The following is a 27,412-nucleotide window of genomic DNA, read 5'->3' as shown; positions in this document are numbered from 1 at the left end:
TGTCTGTGCCACAAAAAAATGCCGATGATACTCCCTCTGTATCCAGCCCCGTCTGGCCCCTCTCATTGTGTGGAGACTTGACATCCATTCATCCAAATTAGCGAGAAGATTGTATAACCTTGCGGCGTGTCAACATCAGTTGTATTCGTTTTATCCAACAAAGTTGTTGAAAATGGTTGCTCTCTGGTGGGGAATGGATGTGGCGATGCAACCAGATCAACACCTCGGTCGGCTTTGCCATGGCAGCAAACGCAAACAGTTAAGAGCCCTTGGAAGATTCATTAGGCTAGGCGTGTAAAATATACCCTGGGGACGTCTTGGATAATTGAAGAATGATGCTGAAAGCTGATTTACAGCTGCTCCATGGTGATATTGACATTCAATGGCTGATCATTAGCTTCCTTATTTTTATTCTTGCCTCGTCCTCCTAAAAAACACATCGAATGCCCCTAATGTGCAGTGTAAAATATACTTAATCTGTCATGATTACCTACTGTACCCCAATTCTGTGTATGTAGCAGAATTTAACTGAGAGCAGCCTCCCCTGTAAACACATATTACTGAGTGTATAAACTGAAAGATGAATTTCTGCTGGCAAAGTAGTGGGGTTTTTTTGCCTGAAAATTTTACTTCGCCTACCAGTTCACCACAGTTGATGTGCGGGTATAATTTTTGTTACAGCAACATCGGAATGGATAGTTCCCGACCCCTGAATGTTACCCATATTGAAATAAAAAGTCATACAACCATAATCAAAAAGATTTCCAAAATTTGAGTTCAAGTGTTTGTTTTTTTTATTTTATTTATGATACTATTTATATAATATCTGGTTGTCTTGTCATCTACAATCTTCATACTTTCCGCAAATTTTGCCAATTGCAAACATTTTCACCGTTGCAAAGAGTTTTGGCTCCTGCTTGTTGTAGAGAACATCTAGAGCAGACAGACCGTCCAATGTCTCAGACTTGCCCATCGCTAGTCAAGTTTTAAGTTTAAAAAAAGAAACAAAAAGCAAACATATGCTTTACTTATATTTTGAAAGTATTGCTTTGAGCAGTAGGTGAGGTGCTTTAGCGGTAGGTGATCATTTTTATAGTACACTTGAAAGATGAAGCTAAATTGATACACACAGCAGAAACTATTTTATGATTTTTTTTTTTTTTACACTGTGAAGTGCATTTATCTCATTCTGGTGTTATGTTTTCCCAATTATGGCAACAATACAAGACGTTAAATTGATGTTGAATGCAGGGGAAGTTTGCTTGGTGTTACCTACAACCATTTCCGTTTCTCGCTTTACCAGGGAATGTTAATTGCTCACCGCTGTTCAAGAGCATTTTAATCAACTACAAATTTCTGTAATTAGACAGGTATGGTGCTAATAATTAGGAATATAGCTATTATCATCTTTTGCGGTTCTGTGGTGATATCTTGTGTTAAAACAACAAAACATTGTAGATATTAAAGCTTCCCACGTATATGTCATGTTCCCCTTCGCCATTCACCTGGGCAAGGTGGAAGTACTTTTGACAAATGCGGAAGCAAGCGCATATACCGAATTGTGACCAGTTGGCAGGGGGAACAAACAATAAATTACAGAAGTATTAACTAAATATATCAAACATAGTTCTTAACATTGTCTGTGTACGTGATGTGCACGGTAGGGCTGGGCGATATGACCTCAAATCAATATTGCGAGAAATTGAGCAATTTTACCTCGATAACGATAAATGCACGATAAATTCCCCCCGTGGACTAAAATCAAAATAAATGCAGGAAATGCATATTGACTGTTTTTTTATTGACCAACTGGTACACATTACTTTCAATGAAAAATAAAAGTACAAAAATCATTTGTATAAACATTCCAAATAGCTTGCTTTGCATGACTTGAACAATGTCACAAAGAAAAAGGGTACCTCTTGCAAAATCTTTTTCTGCAAATAGATTGCGCCAAGATGCTCTCATGATGTAAATAATGGCAAATAAAAAAATGCTAAATAAAATGAAAGAAAATAAACAAGTGTGCATCATCGGGGAAATGTCGTCTCGAGTACTCTGGTGCGCGGTCGCCACTTGTCGTCTATGTAATGCACAGTCAGGCTCAATCAGGGATCCATGTTGCGACCCGACCACAAGTCGGATATAGATGCAAAATGCTTGACATGTCTAAGCTCCCGGCCCGATGTAGTCCATATTGGGAAATACGGCTTTGATGAAGCGTTTAAATCCTGTGCGTGCCATTGTAACTAGAGGAGCTTTATCTTTAGCTCTGTGCTAGGCTATCGCGTCTACCTCTGAGACGTTCTCTCGTATGGTGTCGCCTCCGTTAATGGGCTATTGTCACTTGTCGAATCTTGCTTCTTGCTTCTAACTTTCAGCACAACATGGTTGTGTTGTGGGTGGTGAAAAAGCTTCTGGATTTGAATCGCCAGCTACGACAGCGACGTCTGTTTTCTTTCTCGATCAGACGGGTGGAGTCACGTGACTAGAGGCGCTGTAGCGGTCTTAAAGGGGCATGAACATTGCCGCAGACAGAAAAGGCTTTTCTTTTTTTTTTAAACACAGAATTTACCGACATGGGCAAAATGATTTCGGTCATTGTAATAAATTTCGGTAATGGTAAATTTTCGGTTTATCGCCCAGCCCTAGTGCACGGTGCATCTTTCCTGAGCATCTCTCTCGTTCTCTATCCAGCTATTACAATAATGTTGAGAATGTTCTGGGTTGCCGCCAAATTCAAAAGCCGGCGGAAACAAGCTGACAGAAGGGAGAGGCAGGGGCCCTGCAGAAATTAATCATTTGGTGGTCCCAGTTCTGCCAGAATTCTATCTGTCACCATCTTGTGAGACAACAAACGGACTTTGGTTCTTTACATCAGTCAAAACGAGACCAGTACATATTGAATGTGCTGTAATCAAAATGTCATGTCTGCCGTTGATCATCTGAAAAAGTAGATTTTTGTTTCATCCAAACAAGTGATGGAATTGCAGCTACAATACGTGCCAACAATTCAATATATGGGTATGTATTTCATCATAAACTATTACCCTGGCTTGGAATATGGAAATGAATCACCCAGTGGATATTGGGGAACATGTACTGCATCAAAAACATTTTGTCATTATGTGACATGTATATTCATTAGCTTGGCTTTTTTCTGCTCGTGTTGCTTATAAATACATACGCATTACACAACAAAACTAGAAGGAGCCTCGAGCAAAAAAAGATATATGGTACACTGGGCGATTATTTAAAATAAAAATAAACACAATATTTAGATTGATTTTATTCATTGATTTCAAAACCTTTTATTTATCCAATGACCAAATCTCTCCTATTCAAATCTACCCCCACACCCCCATGCCTGTTCATCACTGCACATTTTTTCTTTCTTTCTTTTCCTTCTTCCAAAAGAGACATGCAACTCTCTTCAGCATCCAACACCATTTATGTGATGGATATTTATATTTCAGGGTTTGTGTTCATATTTCCGGTTGGTGCAGTAGGACTATTGAGTACCGCAACTTGTCAGTTCTGTTAACCTCGCGTTTTACTCCCTCCTTCATCCCCCATATCTTGGTGCAGGCTATTTTTTGCTCATTGATGCAGTCAATAGCGACAGCTGGAATGATAAAGTGAGTTTTTGCTCTGGAAAGAGTGCGTTTCTCTGTCTCCCTTTCTCTCTCAGTCACTCACACTAACAAATAGTTGCAATCTGTCTGCCTTCCTTATTCCATTTTTCACGTTCCCTCCCTCCGATCTGTTTTTCACTATTTGCTTGCAGCAGAAGAAAAAAGCAAGGGGTCTTTGCACCTCTGCAGCGTCCATGTGCATGCTTTCAGCGCATCTGGTCTCTGTGCCGTGTAATGTCTCAGCAGACATGGTGACTCAGGGGAGGGTCGCAAATGCGCAGTTAGCTGATAAGTACACATGTGACTGTGCAGAGCATGTGGGGGGTGGGGTTGGGGGGTTGAGTGGCTAGTCAAAGATAAAGTAAGTGAACACTGAGTTGACGTAGTGTCCCTTCTCTGTAGGTGTTTACTATGCGTGCTTGTAATTTGTCACACTGCAGTCTCTATTTTAATTGCACTGCAGGTCACAACACACAGCATGCAGTATGTTAGCTTTGCTGAGTGTATTACTATATACAACATACTTGGTCATGTCTGCAAATATTCGGTTTCATATGCATTTTTTTCCCCACCTTCCAAACTTCGTTCTATGAAGTTGACCATGCGTGTAACTCACAAGACTTCTGTCTCAAATCCTGATTTCCTTATGTGAGCTGAAGTAATGATAATAATAAATTGTTGTGGTGTGTATTTAAATGAGGAAAACAGCACTCCTTGCAATTTTATGAAATAAAAGCACACCAAAACACATCATAACATGGAATCAAAGATTCTGCAGTTTTAGTGACACTGCATCAATTGTTGTGCTCCTCCTGGTATGTCCGCTTCGACTACCTGGGGGCAGCTTAAGACAGACAGATACTGCGCTGTACATAAAAAGTCTGGCCAACTCGCTCGACTGGCGCCATCTTGCAGCCCAGCCTGCATGGCGCATGCTATGCGACAGTACACATGTGCCGCATTATGTGGGGTGCGTTTCTTTCCTATGCCCTAAATAATCAGAATTTCAGCATGAATATTGCTCTAGATATGGACTGAAAGGCGATCTTGCCGCTGGTTTACTCATTCTAACTGATTAGAACAAATGGGTCGTTTCTGGGAGTCCACGTGTGTTTTTGATTAAATTTTATTCAGGAAGACCAAAAATAATTATTTTTGATAGTATTCTTATGAGTGACCCCAAAACATGTAAATTAGCAGGACAACCACCTATAATGTGTAATCTAAATTAAATTGCGCTTCCTCTGAGAAACAGGCTGCTGTGCGGAAGGGACCACCACAGTTGGGTGTGCTGGCCGTAAATTTGACTTCTAGTCCATTGTTTTTCTATATTTCTCAAAATTACTTTGAAGAAATCTGTTCGAAGGACTAGCATGCGGGACGCGCCAGTCCTTTGAGCAGCTTTGTCTTCTCATACCGAACGTTCTCCCAGAAGAATCACAACACACCTTTTATGAAATGGCTGAAATTATGATCACTTTTTGATGGATAAAGCATCACACAGTTATGTTTTGCCTGAGGGAAAATCTAACGAAATATGTCAATTAGGGCTGGGCGATTAACCGAAAATTTACCGTTACCGAAATTTATTAGAATGACCGACATCATTTTGCCCATGTCGGTAAATTCGGTGTCTAAAAAAAAAAAATGAAAACGAAAAGTCTTTTCTGTCTGCGGCGATGCTCACGCCTCTTTAAGACGGCTCCAGCGCAAGTAGTCACGTGACTCAGGCGCTGTAGAAGAATGTAAACACAAGACGCGTTCGTAGCTGGCGATTCAAATTCAGAAGCGGCTGACACGGCTAAAGACGAAGTAACGTTAGTTGAAATTGGTCTTGTCGCGCTTGTCCCAAAAAGAAATTCGACATCTGTCGTTTGGAAATGTTTTGGGTTCCATAAAGACGATGTTTGCGCAAAAGAACATGAACTACAAAGTGCGTCGTAAGCACCTGAAACAGCGCGTCCAACCTTTTCTTTTTCACCACCCACAACACAACCATGCTGTTGACTTGGAGCTTGTGCTAAAAGTTCAAAGTGAGAAGCAAGGTTGGACAAGTGACAACAGCCCACTAACGGAGGCGACACCATACGAGAGAACGTCTCAGTGGTGGACGGGATAGCCTAGCACATAGCTAAAGATAGAGCTCCTGAAGTTACAGTGGAGCGCACAGGATTTAAACGCCTCAGGAACGTAGCCGACAAGAGGTACGAAAATATTTGCCGCAAACAGCACTTCCCGATATGGACAACATCGGGACGGGAGCGGAGACATGTCGAGCATTTTGCATCCACATCCGACTTGTGGTCGAGTCGCAACATGCATCCCTGTTTGAGCCTGAAATGTGCAGTACATAGACGACAAGTGGCGACTGCGCACCGGAGTACTCGAGACGGCACATTTTACTGATGAAGCACACGCGTTTGTTTGGCACTGGCATTCCATTGATTTTTTTTTTTTTCATTTTATTTAGCATTTTGTTTACAGGCGACTAGTGCCTTTGCACATGGCATTATTTATATTGTTTACAAGATACCTTTACACAAATCTAAGCATTTGCAAATGGCATTACACCATCTCGGCACAATCTATTTGCAGGAAAAGATTTTGTGAGAGGTACCCTTTTTTTCCTGTTCTTTGTGACATTGTTCAAGTCATGCAAAGCAAGCTATTTTGAATGTTTATTCAAATGATTTTTGTACTTCTATTTTTCATTGAAAGTAATGTGTACCAGTTGGTCAATAAAAAAAAGCAGTTAATATGCATTTTCTGCATTTATTTTGATTTTGGTCCTCAGGGGGAATTTATCGTGCATTTATCGTTATCGAGGTAAAATTGCCCAATTTATCGCGATATTGATTTTAGGTCATATCGCCCAGCCCTAATGTCAATGTTAAACTAACTCCTATGCCTTGCTCATTGATTTTTTTTTTAAATGTTTTTTTATTCATTGACTTCATGTGAGGAGTTTGCTTGTTCTCCCCGTGCCTACGTGGATTTTCTCCAGAAACTCCGGTCTCCTCCCACCTTCCAAAAACATGCATGGTCGCGGAAATGACCACTCTAAATTTCCCATAGGTGTGGTTGTGAGTGTGAATGGTTGTTTGTCTTTGTGTGCCCAGCGATTGGCTGGCAACCAGTTCAGGCTGTACCCCGCCTACTGGCCAAAGACGGCTAGGATAGGCTCCAGCACACCCAAGACCCTCGTGAGGAGAAGCGGCTCAGATGATGAATGGATAAATGTTTCTATCTTACATCGGAGAGAATAAGGGAGAATACATTTCGAACACGAAAATATTGGTTGTCATTCAATTTCCAACCATTTTAACAACGCGCTCTCTGCCCTTGCTTTCCATCTCTTGGCGTCCAGGGAAATCTGTGAAGCTTCACTCCTTTGCCACTTTGCGTGTGACACCAGACAGCTACACTTGTGCCCTGAAAGTATTCCCAGCCTGACCCCTTTAAATTGTTCACTCTGTTTCATTGCAGCCATGCCAAAATCTAAAAAGTTCATTTTATTTCTCAATTATGGACACTCAGCACCCCATCCTGACAGGAAAAAAGTAGAAATTACTTTGTTGCAACTTTATTAAAAAGAAAAAAAACTGAAATATCACATCATCGTAAGTGTTCAGATAATTTGCTGTGGTAATATTTAATTCATGTTGTCCAATTATTCTGATCCTTTTTTGGTTCTACTCCGTCATAGGAGTCCAGCTGTGTTTGATTAAACTGACTGGGCTAGATTAGGAAAGGCACACACCTGTCTACATAAGACCGTAGAGCTCACAGTAGTGCATGTCAGAGCAAATGAGAATCATGAGGTCAAAGAAATTGACCAAGGAGCTCAGAGATAGAATTGTGACAAGGCTCTGATCTCGCCAATGTTACAGAACACATTCTGCAGCACTCAAGCTTCCTAATACTAGTGGCCTCCATAATCCTTAAATTGAAAATGTTTGGGATGACCAGAAATCTTACTAGACCTGGCCGTCCAGTGAAACTGAGCAGTCATGGGAAAGAGGCTTGGTCATAGAGGTAAAGGGAAAAAAAAGATCACTGTGACTGAACTCCAGAGATGCCGTAGAAAGATGGGTGAAAGTTCCACAAAGTCAATTATCACTGATGCCCTCCACCAGAGTTGCCTGACGGAAGCCTCTCCTCAGTGCAAGACATATGGAAGCATGCGTGGTTTAAAAAATACATGCAGGACTCCCAGACTATGTGAAATGGGATTCTCTGGTCTGATGAGACAAAGATTGAGTTTTTTTATGAATTCTAAGTGGTATGTGTGGAAAAAGCTAGGCACTGCTCGTCATCTGCCCAATATAATCCCAACAGCGAATCCCATCAGTGAAACTTTGGTGGCAGCATTATGCCTTGGGGGTGTTTTTCTGCTGCTAGAACAGGACGACTGGTTGCAAATAAAGGGACAATGAATGTGGCCAAGTACAGAGCTATCCTGGAAGAAAACCTCTTTGTGAGTGCACAGAATCTTAGACAGGGCCAAATGTTCACCTTCCAACAAGACAATGACCCTAAGCACACAGCTAAAATAACAAAGGAGTGGCTCTTGCTGTTATTGACTGGCACAGCCAGAGCGCAGGTCTAAACCCAATTGAGTATCTCTGGACAGACCAAAACGTCGAAAAAGGAAGTCAGGTTGGCTGTTACGACACCACGTGGGCCAACTTCAAAGTAAAAGTCTACTCAAGCTATTGCATTGGCCTCAATGACTCAGTGTTTTATTTGGTAAGCTTTATTTTGAATGTTAGCCATGCGGCGTGTTTGTTGAGTATGTTTGCAGCTTCCTTGACATGTCTGTTTGAATAACGGAGTTGGGACAAGGGGCAGAAAAAAAATCCTGAATCATTCATTTGAGGACTCTTTTCACCACAAGTTGCCAAAATGCTCCCATACTTGCAACTTACGTGATACATGGGGTTTTCAAATTCCTCTGCTGCTGTTATAGGGAATGTGGACTAATCATGTTGCCATAATGTGAACGTGCACATTTCTTTCCACCACCAAGCATTCCGCGCATTGTTCCTGGCCCAATGGTGCGGATTACGGATCAAAGATGCTCTGTTAGACCACTAGTTGCTGCACTGATTATGGTCAGGCCATTGCTTAAAGGGTTCAATAACAGCAACGTGAATGTTATTTAGTGGATTCGATTTGCTATGGCCAAGTCACTCTGAAGGTCTTGTGGTTATTGCTCTGATTACCCTGAAACCAATTTAGATACACATGACATGTGATGGTGGGATATTTGAAGCTTACTGGGACATGACCCTAAGCAGTTTTTTGGTACTTTGCTCGACACAGTGGCAGTCCTGAGGAAGCCGACAAATCAGTTCAAATTTAAATTTTATTTTTGGAGGGAATGTGACATTATTCAAAACTTAGATTCACTTTTCCAAAAGCCATGCCAGATAGGGGTATTCCAAAGGCTTCTAAGGGCCTGAAATACGGATGCCTTCGGGGCTGGATAGGCGGTGGGCCTAAGGACAGCCGAGGATAGCCTGCTCTTCGAGGCACTCCTGAAGTTTGTAGACAACACCACAGTCAATGTCCTCATCAAAGACGGTGACAAGTCTTCGTATTGAAAGGAAGTAGAGAAGCTGGCACCCTGGTGCAGCCAACACAACCTGGAGCTGAACACACTCAAGACTCTTGAGATGATTGTGGACTTCAGGACACATTCTTTGCTCCAGATGCCCCTCTCATTGTCCAACTGCATCAACTGTTGAGACCTTCAAGTTTCTGGGAATTACAGTCTTTCCGGAGCTGAAATGGCAGGCCAACATCAACTCCAACCTGAAAAAATCCCAGCAAATGATCTACTTCCTGAGTCTTTAGCATTATTGCCTGTTACTCTAATACTAGTGAAGCTCATACTGCCGGAGACAATTTTCCTTGTGTGTTTTCCATACTTGGCCAATAAAGTTGATTTTGATTCTCATTCAGACTTGGCATAAGGGTGGCCAAGAGACAGTATTCCAAGAACTCCAGTAACCTGTGGAGGAGGATTAAAGCCATCAGAATCAGTATCACAGTATAGAGGCCCCATCCGAAGACCTGTGACAGCGCCACCTCACTGCTAGTGACCCACCTGAATGATTTCTTTGTCCATTGTGAGGCATATTACCGCACCCAAATTCCTATCGGCGTCCAGATGCTGACGCTGCCCTCTGACAGCGCAAGTCGATCCCTTAGAGCAGGGGTCCTCAATCCTGTTCCTCGAGGGCCGGTATCCTGCAGATTTTCCATCGCTCCCTGCTGCAACACAGCTGATTCAAATGATCAGATAATCAGCAAGGTCTGCAGAAGTTAGATAACAATCGCTCAGGTGTGTTGCACCAGGGAGAGGTGGAAAACGGGCAGGACACCGGCCCTCGAGGAACAGGATTGAAGACCCCTGCCTTAGAGGGATGAACAAACGGAAAGCACCAAGCCCTGATAACGTGCCTGGTTGTTACCTGAGAGACTGTAAGGAGGCGCTCGCAGACACCTCACTGATCCAGGTTCTTGTCCCCACGTGCCTCAACGCCACCACCATCATACACGTCCCAAAGGCAAAGTCATCTCCCTTCTGATACAGGACTGCTGCCCAGGCACACTCACTCACATCCTCATTAAGTGCTTCGAGCAGCTTCTCATGCACCACATCAAATCTTACCTCCCACCCAACCCCCTTCCAGTTATCGATCAAACCGCTCCACCAATGATGCCATCTCCATTGCCCTCTACTCAGCCTTCACCCAACTGGAGACCAAAGATTCACACATCAGAATGCTGTTCATAGACTTCAGCTCAGCATTCAATACCATAACCCCCTGAGCAGCTCATCCACAAACTAAAGTGGCTTGGACTCAGCACCTCCCAATGGCACTGACTGTTGGACTTTGTGGCAGGGAGATCATCAGCAGTTTGAGTTGGAAGCAACACATCCAGCACCATCATGATGAACACAGGGGACCAGCAAGGGTGCGTGCTGAGTCCCCTCCTATTCACTTGAATGACCCAACTGCACTTTGGCATCCAACTTCAATCTCCTCATTAAGTTTGCGTATGACACAACTCTGATGGGTCTCATCAACAACGACAAAGACAACATACAGGAGCGAGGTAGGCAGACCGGCCATGTGGAGCAGAGACAACACTCTCCACCAGAACATGGAAAAGATAAAGGAGATTGTTCTAGACTTTAGCAGAGCACGCACCGATAAGCAATGTGTCGTGAGACCAGCTGAGGAGATGACTGGTGCCTCCCACACTCCACTACTGGACATCTTCAACTCCCGCCTCCCCCACAAAGTCACCAGGATTACAAAGCCTCTTGAGCCTTCTGCCATCAGGAAGGTTACTGTGGAGTCAGCAGAACCAGAACCAGCATGCTCAAAGACAGTTTGTTCCACCAGCCTTTCAGGAGACTCAACTCTCTCCCTGCTCTTCCCACAATTCCCTTCACGGACCACCCCCTTTCCGCTGATGGATTGCATTCCAGTAATCCCTCACCATTTAGCACTTCATTTTCGCGGATTCTGTCTTTCGTGGATTTTTCCTAAATATTCGTGAACAAAAATGAAATAGAAATACAGCCATATTGAGGCCCTTGTTTCAAAGATAAATTGACTTGGAGAGTTTGTATATATCCACGGGAAATAATACAAGACGTGTGATTGGTTCCCGGCTGCTAGACCGACCAAGCACAACGCGAGTGGATTCATCCAGTGAGCTGATTGGGTGCGCATCATTGCAGCCTCACCCAGCAAGCATGGCTCGCTCAGGACGACTAAACATCGGCAAATAAGATGTTAAAGATTTTGATAAAGTTGTCTTAAACCAGCTTACCTTCACTGGAATTCCACGTTGTCCTTGTTGATGTTATTGTGCCAATCAATAGGTAAGCCATGATTACTTCCAGCGACAGTGCTTCTTGGCGATTTAAAAGCAGAGAGAAGACAGTAGACAAGAAACAGCACCAGCAGCAACAAGAGCAGAAGTAATGGCACTTTTTCTTTGTACAACACCAAAAAGGGTTTAAAAGTGCATTAATCCCCAGGATTTTACCTTTGGCTATAATGCGCCTCTAGGTTCTTGTTAAGGTGAACCAATTTCAAAATAAAATGTAAAACTTAAACATAAATCGGAATGATCCGCTTCTGGGTTTCTTGATCACGTTCCTCTCACAGCCTGCAGATTGGTATTCATTCTTCATTTTGCATTTTCAAAGTTAGATTTGTTGTGTAACAAGTATTTAGAAAGTTGGGAATCATGTCGATAAGAGGGGTTAATGCCCTCAAAATAAAAATAATAATAATAATAATAAGTCAACCTAAAAAAAAAAACAATAAAAAAACATTACTTTAAGTTTTCTACTTTTAATACTTATATTTTGCTTTGCATGTTTGCACCATAAGTGACAGGATAGAAACCTCCTCTGTGCCGTATGTGCAGTGAGCAGTGCAGGTCTATACATGCATGACAATAAAGTTGACTTGACTTGGATAAGTTAATGGTTGTAACTCAGTGTTATCTAAATAAAGTATAAGAAGAAGACTTCCATTATTGTAAAGGATGAATGTACTGATTTAAAAATCAGTACTTGCTCTTAAGACTGTTCGTCTCACGGGATACTATGAAATAGTTTTCAAGTGTTCTGCTTGATTAAACAACGTACCGTACTACTAGAGACTTTGTGATCGTTGATGTTTGATTTTAAAAAGACAATGAGGAGAGAGGGCAACGGAAGGCTAGATGCTTTAGATAAATGAAAATTGTATTAATGAATGAAAGTGACCAGCCAAGAGGAAATGGGAAGCAGAAAAAGAGGCGGCTCTGAGCTTATTTTGGAGACTCTCAGGAAACAGGCCTGATGCCAGAGACTGTGATAAATGCTGATGTCATTTCTGGATTTTCAAACCTGTCAAAGGGACATCTGCTCAGAGTATCCGTCTCTTTGTTTTGTTTTCTTCTATCGTCTGTATATATTAACCAGCCAATGTTTTATGATTGTGGTGCTTTTGAATGTCTTTGCCCATTAGGCAGCTATGTTTTTTTTCGGTCATTGTAGACCCACCCACTCCTGTATTTTCACTGTGGTGTGATTTGACTTGCACACTTGAATTAAGTTTGCTCTCTCAAGTTTTTCACACTTCTCTTGAAGAATGCACTAGATAAAATTCAATCAAGCTATATCTACTAGGGCTGCACGATATTGGAAAAAATGACATTGCGATTCTTGGGGAGGCTGCGATGTACATTGCAATATTGATACTAGAAAAATTCTGATGACTAACTAGCATGGGGCGTGAGCAAGACGATGTGTGTAGTCTCAACAATGTGGAGCATAGTGTAGCGTGCTGCTTTTATGAAACAAACCAAAAGTTTCCGTGTTCGAAAAAAAAAAAGGAACATTGCACGTCCTACGATGTGACTATTGCGCATGCGCACATCGCAGATCGCAATGTTTAAATCGCATATTGTGCATGCCTAATATCCACCTCTACTTTGCTAAGTGGTTGGTGCTGGTCATGATGCTAATTTCCTGGTGATTTATAGATAGCTACCAGATCTGTTAAAGGGCTATCTGCAGCCCTGTACTTGTGAGGTTGCCTCGTAAATGAATGAATGAATACTTAATTTCCAACATGTGCAAATAACATGAGAACTAAACAGATATAATTAAAACTTTTATATGATGAATCATTAAGTGAACGCTAAAGAGATTGTTCCTAATATTTGAAAAGAGTGGCCCCGACTACCGAAAACTTGCCTTACCTCCGCTTAGTCCTCCGGTGTGGAAGTCGGGAGGTTGGGTGTGTCAGGCCCTTTGTGTGTCCCTCATAACCAATCAGTGAAGGGAGCACATCTCGCGTGTGAGTCTTTGTTTGCGCCAAACTGAAGCATGTACAGTAACTGTGACATGAGCCACTAATCGGAGGCTATGTTAGCCGGCTTGACCGGCTGCATCCACTCTGCGCATGCTCTGTCTAAGCTCATAAACGCATAGCCATCAACCCACTGTGTTATGTTGCAAGCTAAAATGCAAGCTGCTCAAATTTGCAAAAAATCACGTTTTTGATACAAGAAATGCTACGTTTAAGTTTAAATGTATGTATTTTCATTTGATTTTTTTTTTAACCCCCACAAAATAAAAAAACGATTAACATTCAGTTCTTGTTTTCCATATTAATGGCGGGAAATGGGGTAACAAAAAAATTTATAAAAAAAAAACACAAAAACATAAATTATTTTTAAAACAGGCAAGAATAATATAGATTTATACATATCTTTATTCATATACAGTATACACCAATACTTTTCATGATCAAATTGTCATTGGAAGTTGCATAATATAGAATATTAACACTGTAATACAAAAAATGTTATCATTAAAAGAAAAAACACCTATACCTGTATAATATGCTGTGTACATGTTTTTTTCAGTGTTGCATATAATAATAAAAATAATAATAATGCAATTCATATTTATACTCTAACTATTATCATGTTTTGAAAAGGTAATGTGTATGTATTTGTTTTTAAACTGGATGATACTTGTACTGTCTTTCAGTTCCACACAGTCTGTTCTAATTATCTTCTGTCTTAATTGTTGGACAAAGTAGATCTATCTTGGCTCTTGTGGCATGGGTGTACCCTTAAGGCATAGAAAAATGATTGCAGAATGCTTGCAAATGCTGGAGCGTTTCAAACAAATACTTGACTAACGTTTGATTAAACAAATGAGCGCCTGTGCTTTTTGTGGCTTGTGGACTCCTTGTTCTGTGAGCTGGAGCTTATCCCAGCTGACTCTTGGCAAAGACAGACTACATCCTGGACTGGTCGCCAGTCAATGACTGGGCATTATCAAATATTTTTCCATTTATTAGGGTAGCAAGAGACGCAGTTACAAGTTGGTTTTATTTTTCATTTTCATGGACTAACATGATTCAGCCTTTTTGATACCTTCATACTTTGATTTACACAGGCTCTGTTCACACTACAGGGCCTGGGGTCCAATTTGGATTTTCTTTTTTTTTTGTGAAATCCCATCTTTTAATCATTTTTCAGTGTGATATTTCACAACTTTTTAAACATTTTCATTTAAACAATTCAACAGAATTGACTGACTTGACTTGGCTTGATTTAGCCATTGTAGCATTTATTTCCTTGTTCATCATAGCACACTTCCCCTTTGCGCTGGCATTCAATAATGTTAGCCTGTGATACATGCTGCAATTACATGCAAGAGAAATCTCTTTATCGACCCGAGTGTTGATACATTTAAAGAGATTAGTTAGCGGTCTGCCTTTCATTTTTTTAGTTTGGCTTTCTTTAGTGCACGTAAACCTCCTGACTGTATCCCCTTGTGCCCAGTGCTGCGGCTTCTAAGAGGAACTCTCATGATCCACTTATGACTATCATGTGACTACTATTACTACTACTTCCTTTGTTATGTCACTTTGACCACATGAAGAATTACTTTTCCAGTGTTCCTTTGTGACTCGTGTCTTGTGATTAATTTCGTCATTAATGCTGTCCTGTGGTCAAGTCACATTTGAATTTTTTCCATTCCTTCCATTATCTAAAACGCTTCTCCTCACAAGAGCCGCGGGTTGCCTGCTGGGCACATCCTGAACTTGTTGCCTGCCAATTGCAGGGCACACATAGACGAACAACCATCCTCGCTCACACTCATACCTAGGGGCAATTTAGTGTGAACAATCAACTTGCCATGCATGATTTTGGAATGTGGGAGTAAACCGCAGTGCTCGGAGGAAACCCACACAGGCACGTGGAGAACATGCAAACTCTACACAGGAAGGCCGTAGCCGGAATTGATCCCACAACTTCTGTTATATTTCATTATAAACAAATTACTGACAATTGTTTGCATGGCTGAACAAGCATTAGGAAATGTCATTGGGGTTGAACATAAATACCATTGCATGCTTGAGATCAACTTGCTTAGTAGCGAGGACAGCACAGTGCATACCGGAAAGCCTGGAACTTCTCTCCAGGCGCTACAAGTGGCCCTGATCTGGTAAATTAATTAATAAACTTATACCAGCTCTGTAAACTTAAAAATGTAGCACTGACAAGGAAGGCCCCTAAGTACAATACTTTTGATTCATTTGCCTCAAACGAACAATCTTTTTTTTCATTTGGGGATTTCGACAAATCCCAAATTGTAAAACAGTAAATTGTGGTAGATTTGGTATTAATTCACCCCCTTTCTAGGTTATATTTACCTTTTAATCTTTTTTGCTCTTTTTTTCCCCTGAACTGGTTGCATTAAAAGACTTGTTTCCCCTTCAAGCTGACTTGACCCCTTATTACCATTTCATACGCGTCTCAAAAAGTGCGCGCTCAATGCCCTCTTGGGGAGAGCATTATCTGCTCAGTAAATGCTTACATAAGCTTTAGGTTACTCATGGCAGTGGTTGGGAACAAGGGGGGTGAGGTTGGCGCTTTTTAAATTTAAGAGGTGACAAAGGCCAGAATGACGGTAAAAGACAGCGAGTGGGATTGGCCACAGTTGTAGTCAACGTAAGGGAGAATCTTCTCATTTGAAGCCCTGTTTCCATTTTTGCGGTGATTATACCGTTTCTCAGAACCTCTTCCATCCTGATTCTAGAACGTAGGTCGAGGGCGGCCGTGACATCAATGTCCTCTGATTAGCCCGACAGATGTAGGCATTTCTCTCAGCGATGCGCCAAGGAACTCCACTGCACGCGCCCATTTCCTGGTTTTAAGCGAGCAAGAGAGCTGGCTGCCACAAAGTTGTAAAACAGTATCTACAGTACACATATATTGTGTTTTTCAACAATACTTTACCATAGTCACAATTTCATATGTACCAATGGATGAAATAGTGACGCTTATGCTAGGAATTTTCACGAGCGTCGAGCACTTCGCAGTCTTTCGGTTTATTATACCCACACTTTTCCCCTTTAGTGCTCACCGCACATTTCACCATGTCAGTCAAGGAACTGACATGGGTTGCTACAGAAAGAGGATGTGGTCTACAATGAAGGTCAAAATGAGGATATATTTAAGGACCGGACATTCTCTCATTTACTTGACTGAATGGACCCGGTGACAGGAATGCCGTTTGCTAAATTTCTCACTATTAAGATTCAGCATTTCATCCACAGGTACATATGACGTTTTAAATATGGTTAGTTATTGTTGGAAATCACAATATATGTGTATTGTGTATATACCAGTGATTCCTGACCTTTAGTTATCCAAGGCATATATTTTAAATTCCCAAAATCTCACAGCAAACTAATGTGCCCCAACACACTGTTTGAGAATTACTGGTATATACTGGGGGGCACGCCTGAGCGGAGTTTGCATGTTCTCCCCGTTCCCCGTGCCTGCGTCGGTTTCTTCCTACATTCCAAAAACATGCATTTCAGGTTGATTGGGACACTCTAAAGCGCGGATGATTGTTCTATGTGCGCCCTGCGATTGGCTGGCAACCAGTTCAGGGTGTACCCTGCCTATTGCCTGAAGATACCTGATACAGCACGCCAGGGCCCTCATAACGAGAAGCGGTACAGATGATGGATGATATATACTGTATTCTTATGACTTGGCTGTATCTCGCCTGCCTGAATTCGGAAGTGCATTTTTTGTGAAAATGTGAAAACTTCTGTGTATTTGATGGCATATAATTTACAATGCACCTGGAATTCAAATTTTGAATCGCCATAAAACCGGTGGCCAAAAGTCGTCCACTCGTGAAATCTTGTAGCATTACCCCACACATTGCGAGTGTGCTGTGGAGACTCACCCGATCTCAATTGATTGGTGCCTGTTGTAATGAAGAAGCTATGAATGCCATCATGGGCCAAGCAAGGCCAGGACAGAGCGCAGCCCGGCCTCGCTGGAACCTGTCAGTAATTAAGCTCTTTTCCTGTCAAGTGGCAGAGAAAGTCCTCGTCCCTAAATGTCAAAATAAGTTACCACAGTACGATTGGGAACACATGCGTTCTGAACCTGCTGTATGAAGTTAGGAGAATTACACTAGTCACATGCTGCAAAAAATTCAAGACGATGTGTGCATCTTTACATCAATCCATGTGTGTGCTTGCGTCCATGTGTGTGCGTGTGTACATCGATCCACTGCAGCCTAAGGGTTTCTCGACATCACTTATGGAAGGTTAAAGAAGGCAATAACATGCTGGTTGCCTTTCAGGAAGATTAATAATGGTTTGTTTGTTCCTAATAGTGGCATATATCACATGCTTGTTTAAAAATAAGCTTTCCCAGAAATGCATAACCTTTATCAGATGTATCTTAAGCATCCTCTGGAGACCAATACATTTAAATTTTCATTGCTATTGCAGTTAAATGTAAGGGATTTTGTGTTAATGTATTGCGTAGTCAACCGTTTACATTCCCAGATGATGTTGGAATTGGCCATGGCCAATTTAGAGCGTCACTTTGCTGATGGGTGTCATTCATTTAGTTTTGACTCTGACATAACTGAGAACATTGACACTCAGGTTGCTCCACTTCCTGTGTGTCTGTGAGCATCACTGATACACAGTGGCAGTAAAAATGCCCCTTTCCTCAGAGCGACAGCTTTAATCCCAGAAAGCTAGAAGTGCAATATAGGGTGTGTGCCTGTGTCAATGCGTGTGCATACTGGGGGGAAAACTGCCTTTCAGCTCTTATCAGTGAGTAGGCAGAGTGAGGCCGATCACCTAGCACTGCTGAGCTATCCATGTGGAGTTAATTGCCTTTTCAGAGAAAAAAAAAATGAAGGCGGGGTTGCGGGGAGGAGTGGCTTCATTTTTTTCTTTTTTTTTAATGGTGGTTTGACTTTTGATTTGATTTTGATTAATCCTTGTTACAGTGTAAAATGCTGAGCCTTAGTCTGGAATTGTCTACGTAAAACAGAGGCCAATCCTTTTAGATTATTCTATGAATTGGTGAGTAGATTTGGAAATGACATTACACAGGCAGCAAAGGTGAGCGAGATGAAGAGAGGTGATAAAGAAAGGAAGATCAGATGGGTGGAGTGGAGGGTATGTGTAATGAGAGTGAGCGAGAGGTGGGCGGGGTTTGGCATGTGGACTGCGTGTTCTGTCCAAGCTATAGCACACAAGGTCATTCAAGGTCTGCTTTCATGCTTGATAGGATACTCTTTTTTTTTTTTAAGAGTAGGACGGAAGTGTGGCTGGCTTTCTATTCTTGTGTAGTCAATCTTCTCATAGTACAGTGGAACGGTTATCAAAATTAATGTGTTCAAAAAGGTTTGCCGTATGGCTCATTTTATGCCGAACCACCCACTGGGTTTAACCAAGCAGATTTTTTATTTTAATGAAACTTGGTGCGCTGGTTGATAGTGATTGCACAACACCATATCTCAAATTTTATGTCAGTTGGAGCTAGGGTTTGGAAGCTATGTCCCGCTTAATTTTTTCACTTTTGGCAAAAATAAGCATGACTGCCTTTAAACCCTAATAACTACTGGGCCACTCTTCACAAAACAGGTATTGTTGGAAAGAGAATTCAATAGGGATTAAATTTTTTTTAGATTGGTGCATAATTTAGTACCGTATTTTCCGGACTATAAACCGCTACAGTAACTTGACTCTTTTGAGTAATTGAGTGATTTGACCTTGAAATTGGTTTGTAGATCATGTGACCAGATTTTTTTTCATTAAATGCAATCTCTCACATGTTCTCTAAAACCTAAGTTTTTTTATTTTGTTTCGCAGGAATTAGGAGTCAAAATATCCACATACAGATGATACATCATTGAATTTCTGACGACGTTGCCATTGCAATAATGGCCCATGTAATATGCATATTGCAAAGATGTTGGAGAGTTTTCATACGGTTTTGTATGCTTTTATCTGACCAATGGGATGCAACCTTAATTGCACTTTGCCATACCATAGGTGAACAGAATCTAGGGGGCGTTTAGTTATGCATTGAGCTTTCTTATTTTGCTACATGGGAAAACAAATCTTTCATAGGTCAATAAAGATTTCATTAAGAATGTTTTTTCCAATATCGTGCAGCGGTAATTGCAGTATGATACTGCTTTCATGTCCCTTCGGTGTGTGTACAGTACAATACAGTTGTAACTTGGTTTGCAGTTGGGTTGGAACAATAACGGCCATATTCTGATAATAAAATTGCCACAAAGTTTTCGTTGTCATGTCACGGAATTAAAAGCAGCACATCTCAGCAAAAAAATATTACTTTTCACTTACCGCAGCTGAACTACATAGACCATGATGCTTTGTGTCGCTGAGCCAAGAGAAACGCATGACATTAAAATAACTGGCCAGTTACTGCTGTTATGTACAAGAACACAATATTGCTCCTTTTCTTTTCACTATTATGAACTTATTTTATTGTGAATTTGGATATTGTTACGTCTCAATACAATACAATACAACTTTATTTACATAGCGTATTTCACAACAGCTATAGCTGCAACCTCCAATAAGCATGCGCATCCCTCTGCCAGTTTTCTGTCTGGCACAAGTGGCCTTGTGTTGTAGACTGCCGCATTTTCTTCCTCTGAACGGCGGGTGTCTTGTGTCTAATTGCATTTGTCACTGTTTGTAGCCTCCAATGCCTTGCACTCACCATTACTTCATTCCATGGCAATGCATCTCTGCTGATTTGCTGTAAACGGAATCAAATGTTGACATTATCTGTCCCCTGTAAGAGTATTTCCCGCAAGCTTAACCCTTGAAAGAATACAGTCACTGTACTTTTAGATAGGAGAGGCTGCAATTTTTCAAGGAAAACATTACAATGCCCAGGCCTTTTTGCTTTGCGCACTGTGCAGTGAAAGTATGCAGGATGACAGTGTAGTCACGAGGAATAGACATTCGAGCCAATTTGTGGATTATTTGACCATTGGGAATTATGATGGTTGTGTACAATTTGTTGTTGATTAATCGCAACATAAAAAAGCAGAACGATTCTCCAATTTCCCAAATGCAATCCTATACATTGATGAGCAATGAATAGAGTGACCTTGACTAAGCTAACCAAGTTGGTCTATCATTCTATCTGCTGTACAGTAACCATGTTTATTCTCGAAGCGGTTTATTGGGATTCATCCTTGACTGTCATAACCTGGGGTTCCATCCATCGATCCATCCATTTTCTATATTGCTTCCTCTCATTACGGTTGCAGATGAACTAGAGCCTATCCCAGCTGAGTTTTTGTCGAGAGGCGAGGGACAGCTTGGAATGTTTGTCAATTGCATAGTCTGCTGTTCCTTAATTATTTATTTTTTTAATAAACACTTAAATAGTACAAGCACACTATTCAATCATTAAATATATATATATACATATATATATATATATAGATATTTATTTTTTATTTTTATTTTTTTCCCCATTTCCAACCTTGATAAATAAAATGCTGTGCCCATTCCTTAAATTCACTTGTATGTAGTGGCAGGAGTACTATCTCCATATGCCCAATAGGCATGGGAAGGACACTTGTCAAAGTAGGTTGGTGCCTGCAGGACTGGGTCACACGCCAGAAGTCTCTGAGCAATTTTCCATCATATGGCGGCACAGAGTGTCATCAGCTTGTGCGCGTGCGTGTGAACAAGCGCACCATCGACAGACATTATAACGGTGATGCTCGAGAAGGTGAGGTGCAAGCTTTTTCAGGAGTGTCATGAGAGTGGTATATTATTCACATGTTCTTTGATTCCAATTTAATGCTGCTAACTTGTGTTAAAGTCACTCTGTCTCACCACAAGTGTCTAGTCCTGCAAGCCAGGCACTTTGTGCTAAACAAGATGAATGAGATGGAAACGCTAATACAATTACCGATGACAAATCACATCCAGTGGATTTATAGCTCAGCTGTATTACTCACACGCACATGCACAAATACGTGGATGTGCATTCAGCGAGGTGTGCGCATCATGTTGGGATTGCTTGGTCTGGATTAGTGGTGGGAGGGGATTGTGCTGAGTCGCCGGTTCACAGAGAAAGCAATTCAAATGTAGCCGTGTTATGCTAACATGTTCCCAGTAGAACAAAAAATCCAAGAAGTCAAAATATTGTTAAAGGCGTTGTGGCCACGCGGTCTCGTCTGCCATTTTTTTTGCCACGAGCTGTGAGTCCGTTCTTCGAGTCACTCATTTTACACATCTATGGCAAGCAATGAGCTGATTGAGTTTCAGATAATAGAAACAAAAAAAAGAAAATGATTTACTTTGCTATGCTACTGACTTTTCACAAATTGCCAGGTATTTTTCCACCAACAGTCTGGTGACATTCCATTGTTGTTTCTTCAGCAAAAGCTGAAAGTGGTCAAGGGAGTCCAGAGTCCTGTCCTTTAACGCCTACCTTTGCAAATGATCCACTGATTGTGGATTAAACTGTAAAACGAAGGCCAGCCTTAATGCCTTTTCCACCACTTGTTTCCCTGGTCTCATTCGTCCTTTATTCATATTGAAATTTTGGTTTTTGATTTTGCCCACTGCCCTCAGCGACTGTTTGAAAGTGATCTTGGTCTACACTGACCCAATCAGTCCATCTGTGTATTTATCCAGCATTCTATCAATTGATAGAACTGCTGCATAGATTTTATCTTTTATCCTCTTAGTGCCCGTACTTTCCATTTATGAATCATCATTGGTGACTCACAGATGAATGTAGATGAATGTGTGTTGCCTATCAAGGGAGCACGTTGCAATTACATTACGACAGGAACCCATCAGTCATTTCGTTCATCATTTCGTTCTTATTAGAGTCCGGTTTCCTCATTATTGTGACGTCCCGCACTCTTCACGACTGATTAACATTCCAGTTGTTGACTTCTTTGGAATGAAAGCCTGGATGTCTTGTCAGAAAATTCCCCACAGTGAGTCACCAAGGCATAAAAATATTTTAGGGGCTTTTTTATGTCTGCAAGGAGCTTTTTTTACTCTGGCTTTCATATTCTGCAGGTAAATGCTAATGTTGGAACAGATCTGTTTAACACGGAACACAAATGTTGGGTATCCATTATTAGCTGTTAATATGTATTAAATTTTCCCTGTCAAAATTACACTTGCTCTGGCTCATAATGAGGGTAGTTATGTGAAATATATATGGAGGAAAATTGTATATAATACTGTATGGATTAAAATCATGTGTTGGCACTGACGCAGAGTCACAGGTCATGTACAAACGGAATGGTTTTACCCAAGTTCAATGGCCAATTCTTTGTCACTTACTCAGATTGTTCATAGTAAGAAATTAGTTCAAGATTTTTTTTCTCTGCTTGGCCAAATGTTAACCAATGAAACCATAAAATACAGTATACAGTACATGAAAGTATGTGGTATGGCTATGCCAGAGAACTATGTAATGTACCCAATCTGTTTTATAGATCATTACATGTTGTTGATCCTATAGTCTATTTGTCTGGCAAGCCAAACCCACTTACTTTTGTAATAAAATGCGTCTGGAAAGCCCGCCCTCCAACACGAGTTGGCCCCGATTCAAAACTAACCGTGCAGTCAAATTTGTTTATTTGCTATGATGTATTCACAAAATGGCACGCAAGAGAAATTAGCGTTTGTTGTTGGCATTCCCCATTAAATGAATTTGAAATGACGAAAAACGCATAATCGTTAAAACCCCAGCAGCTGATGGCACTGAAAACATTTATTTCAAAAGCAATGGAATTATTATTATTATTTTTTTTTATATACCTGATTTCACACTGCCCTTCGCTGATTGGTTCAACTAGCTGGCTGAGAGTGAATTACACTTCCCATCTTCAGGTGGGAGTTCAAGTAGTTTTCTTCTGTCAACAAAAGTGCCAGGCTTTAGTTAACCTTGATGTACTATTGTGGGTTCTTATATCTACGTCAGCTAGTTATTCTTTGAATGTGTTCGGACTAAACCCATGGAGCGTGAGCACTAATCTAAAATTCGTCTGTGTCTTTTTTCACAGTGAACGAGTATGTGTTCATGGTCCAAGCCAGAGGGATCCGGATCAGAGAAAATGTGAAGAATATAGGTGCTCAAGTCCTGGAGCAGGTGGTGAGAGGTGCCTACAGCAATGGCACAGGTACTAAATACAGCGTACATCTTTCTACACTTGTTCTTCGAGGGGCCAGTTTTCTGGATGGTTTCCTTCTCTCCCTGCTGCAACACACCAGATGCAAATGATGGAAAACATCCAGAAACCGGCACTCAAGGAACTGGATTGAAGACTCTGTTTTACACTGACCGACGGCCATCAGGAGTAGATGGCTCTTGCACGAATAGTATCTTAAAAGGCATGAACTGAGATCTGTGCTTGTTTCCAGATTACTCTTATGACTTCAACATGAGTGAGAGTGATGCTCCTCCCACTGCATACCTCCCTGAGGGCTTCACGTACCTCCACTCACAAGTTTGCCCTGAGAAGCTTCCTTCCATGAGTGAGTTCATTGTTGATTTCATTTTATTTTTCTTCAGACATTTGTTGTTCGGGTTCTCTTGTGTTGCCGCTTATATCATGGGTCTGTCTCGTTTTCCGGTGTGATTTGGATGTTATGGGAGTAGGAATGGTAAATGATAAGGAATTGGATGGAATTGCTGAATTCTTATCTATTCTTAATCAGTGAGGGAATTTATTAATCCCAATTATATCTAATATCATTACAGTCATTATCATTATCTATATAATTAAATGTTCTGATAATACAGAAGATACGACATGGATAAAATTGTGTACATTTCACTCCTGCATACATATTGTATGGCATCACGGATTCATCCAATCAGTTTTTTTTGTTTTCGAATATTCTTTTAAAAAATATTCTTTTAATTGTTTTTTTATTTTTTATTTTTTTTTATTTACATTTTTTTTGGGTGGGTGGACCTCCGTTTTTCTTTGAGTGCGCTTTTTGGTGGTTTATGCCCATTTATTCAAGTTTGGCACTTACACTTTTATTTTGAATCATTTATATTTGTAAGAGGCGTTAATTATAGGCGGATTTCCCCTTTTAACGGGCATACTACTGTGGGGGTCCACTGTGTAGTATATCTTTTTTTTCATTGAAATTTCATGAAACTAATGGCAGTTTATATTTATTTATTATTCATATTTTTTTTATAAAACACATAGATAGAAAATCAATTGTATGGATACAATATGAATAAAATGCAATAAACACAAATATTAATTGAAAAGTATTCCAAATATATCTAGTAATACAACCAGGTTTGAGAAACAGTACGCTGTATATTATAATGTGCAATTTTTGCTTTGCTTTTTGCTTTAATGCTCGTCTAGCAGCGCTGTAAACGAGTACTGGCGTAATGTAGCAGTGTTGCTGCTGTTACGTTATTCTTCATTCATCTTTCATCCAGTGAAAGTGTGGAGCATCCAAACTGAAGGGCAAAAGTCATGTCTAGGGATGGCGCGATAACACTCTGGCATATCCAATTATTATACCAATTTTGCAGTCTCAGGAATCGGCCAATACTGATCCAATACCGATCACATTATTTTTGTCACTCTAAAGGTTTTTAATAATATCTGGATGCCGTTTGCTTGACACTGACATTTAAAAACACCACATTCACTCTTGTGACGCAAATACCGGTGCATAAAAACCATGGCAACAGCTCGTCTGGACTATGGCATGTTATATATGATATAGTTTGTGGATTGAATCAGACTGTCATTTTAGCCTGGATCGGACTTGATTCTGATCCAGTGGATCGGATCGGATCATCCCTACTCTTGTCACACAAAAACATTTTTATTAAATATAAACGTGGACCGCAAATGGGAGCGTGGTCATATGACGTCAGGCCTACCTCGAGCCAGCAAATGTTGAGATCAACTGAACTGGCAATTAGGTGTGGACATCCTCAACTGAAATTGTATTAGTGATGACTGAAAATGGTCTTGGGTGGAAAAAAAGCATCTCGGCCCCAGTTACATTTTTCCCTTTGGTTTTGCAGTTGTGGCGTTTTAATTTGAGTTTTGATTGATGATTTTTACAAATGTTAAGTCATTGCATGGAATAGCTTAATGTGCCTAATTATGCTTCTAAGCGCTCAACCGTTAAAGCGTTTCAATCACATTGCTGCTTTTTCCTCCTACACGCTCATTCTCTCACCACTTTTTGTAATCATTAACGCATATTGCTCTTGTGGTTTTTCTTTCCACTGTTTCATATTCTACAAACGGTGTCTTTTTCCTGCAAACACAGAGGGTAGGTTGGAGGTGAATATGAGTGAAGTCTCACTGGAGGATGTGGAGAGATCACTGCTGCAAGAAGAGACAACTTTTGCTCCAGGAGGCCACTGGAAGCCCAAAGACTGTTTACCTCGCTGGAAGGTACGTCACCACACACAGCAAAGGAACATTCGCCAAAATGCATGCATGAAATAGTCGGCCGTCAATGAGAACATGCTTAATTTCTTTCTGTGTGGTCTTTCATTTGAAACCAGACAAAGGGCATGCATCTGAATATTCTCATTCATCTCAGTCATCGTATTCTCAGGGCATTGATCTTCTGAAACAAAGAGGTCTACTCTTTGCATGTGTCCAGCAGTCTTGCATGCCATCCATCCATTCATTTACCCAAGAGTGTACCCTGACCAACAAATCTTTAGATTCTAATTCCTATAATAAAAGTGTGGCCCTCTCAACTTACAAAAAGATCTCTGCATGTGCTTTTTGTTCATGTGACTTTTGTTTGCTTTATGTTCACATTCAAAGGAAACTCAGCAACTCGTGTGTGTAAAAATGACACACCTTTCAACTAATATTGACTGCAGAAATGAGATTTCAACTTCTTTTTGTTGTCCTGTATTGCACGTCAGCCCATGTCTCTCTAACTTCCTTTTGTCGCTTTAGGTGGCGATCCTAGTACCATTCAGGAACCGACACGAGCACCTTCCCATCCTCCTGAGACATCTGGTGCCAGTGCTGCAGAAACAGAGGCTCCAGTTTGGCGTTTATGTCATCGAGCAGGTATGCGAGCGTCTTGCTTTTGCCAACTTCACCACTAAGCAGTTAGGAGCAAGACCTCTCAAAATGACCGTCTGTCAAAATTTTAGTCTGTTTGGAATGGCCACGTCAACCTGAATGCACCAGTAATTTTTTTGAACCATGTATCTCATGTCAGGGACAAATGGCCTTCTGGGGGGAATGTTTTGGTGACCTCACCATAGTAATGTCTCGTCAAAAACACATTTAAATGAGGTGAAAAGAGTATAAGGTGATTGGGCATGTGACATTCTGCATTTAGCAATATGTTTTTCCCTCAAATGTATTTTTGTCTTGGGGGATTTCAGAGGCCTTTGTAGAGCTAAGTTCATGTTTTTTTTTTAGAAAATTTCACAAGAATGGCGGTCACTTGTCACATTGCTACCAGATGACCCGAACAATGATGTTTGCATATGTTCCTTCATCATTTAAATATTTTAAATCCCCCTTCCAGGCTGGCACGGAGCCATTTAACCGAGCCATGTTGTTCAATGTGGGCTACAAGGAGGCCATGAAGGATCTGGACTGGGACTGTGTGGTCTTCCATGATGTGGACCACCTCATGGAGAATGACAGGAACTACTACGGCTGCACAGATATGCCCAGACACTTTGCAGTCAAGCTTGACAAGTACTCGTACATGTGAGTCCAGATACCGTCTCCTTGGGGGTCTCTAGTAAGTGTGGTTCTTGCTTGATATTCAATTAATATACGTCTAATTGTTCCTCAAAGGCTTCCGTATAATGAGTTCTTTGGCGGTGTCAGCGGCATGAGAGTG

General features: G+C 41.0%; 1 protein-coding gene across 1 annotated transcript in view; it reads left to right on the top strand.

Annotated features, from left to right (window-relative positions):
- b4galt5 (beta-1,4-galactosyltransferase 5) overlaps nucleotides 1–27,412 on the top strand; it is a 46,021-nt gene that overhangs the window by 11,543 nt on the left and 7,066 nt on the right. Inside the window, exons 2-7 of the mRNA XM_088291206.1 lie at nucleotides 23,596–23,712; nucleotides 23,954–24,067; nucleotides 25,853–25,980; nucleotides 26,503–26,619; nucleotides 27,089–27,276; nucleotides 27,367–27,412. The exon at nucleotides 27,367–27,412 is cut by the window's right edge and continues 77 nt beyond it. Coding sequence (XP_088147332.1) covers nucleotides 23,596–23,712; nucleotides 23,954–24,067; nucleotides 25,853–25,980; nucleotides 26,503–26,619; nucleotides 27,089–27,276; nucleotides 27,367–27,412 — 710 coding nt within the window. The remainder of the gene's footprint in view (nucleotides 1–23,595; nucleotides 23,713–23,953; nucleotides 24,068–25,852; nucleotides 25,981–26,502; nucleotides 26,620–27,088; nucleotides 27,277–27,366) is intronic.

The sequence above is a fragment of the Idiotropiscis lumnitzeri genome, chromosome 3, assembly GCF_059441095.1.
Source record: "Idiotropiscis lumnitzeri isolate Australia: NSW breed Sydney's pygmy pipehorse chromosome 3, RoL_Ilum_1.0, whole genome shotgun sequence".
Taxonomy (NCBI): Eukaryota; Metazoa; Chordata; class Actinopteri; order Syngnathiformes; family Syngnathidae; genus Idiotropiscis; species Idiotropiscis lumnitzeri.
The sequence above is the reverse complement of the archived record's forward strand: the minus strand, read 5'-3'. Positions and strand labels throughout refer to the sequence as shown.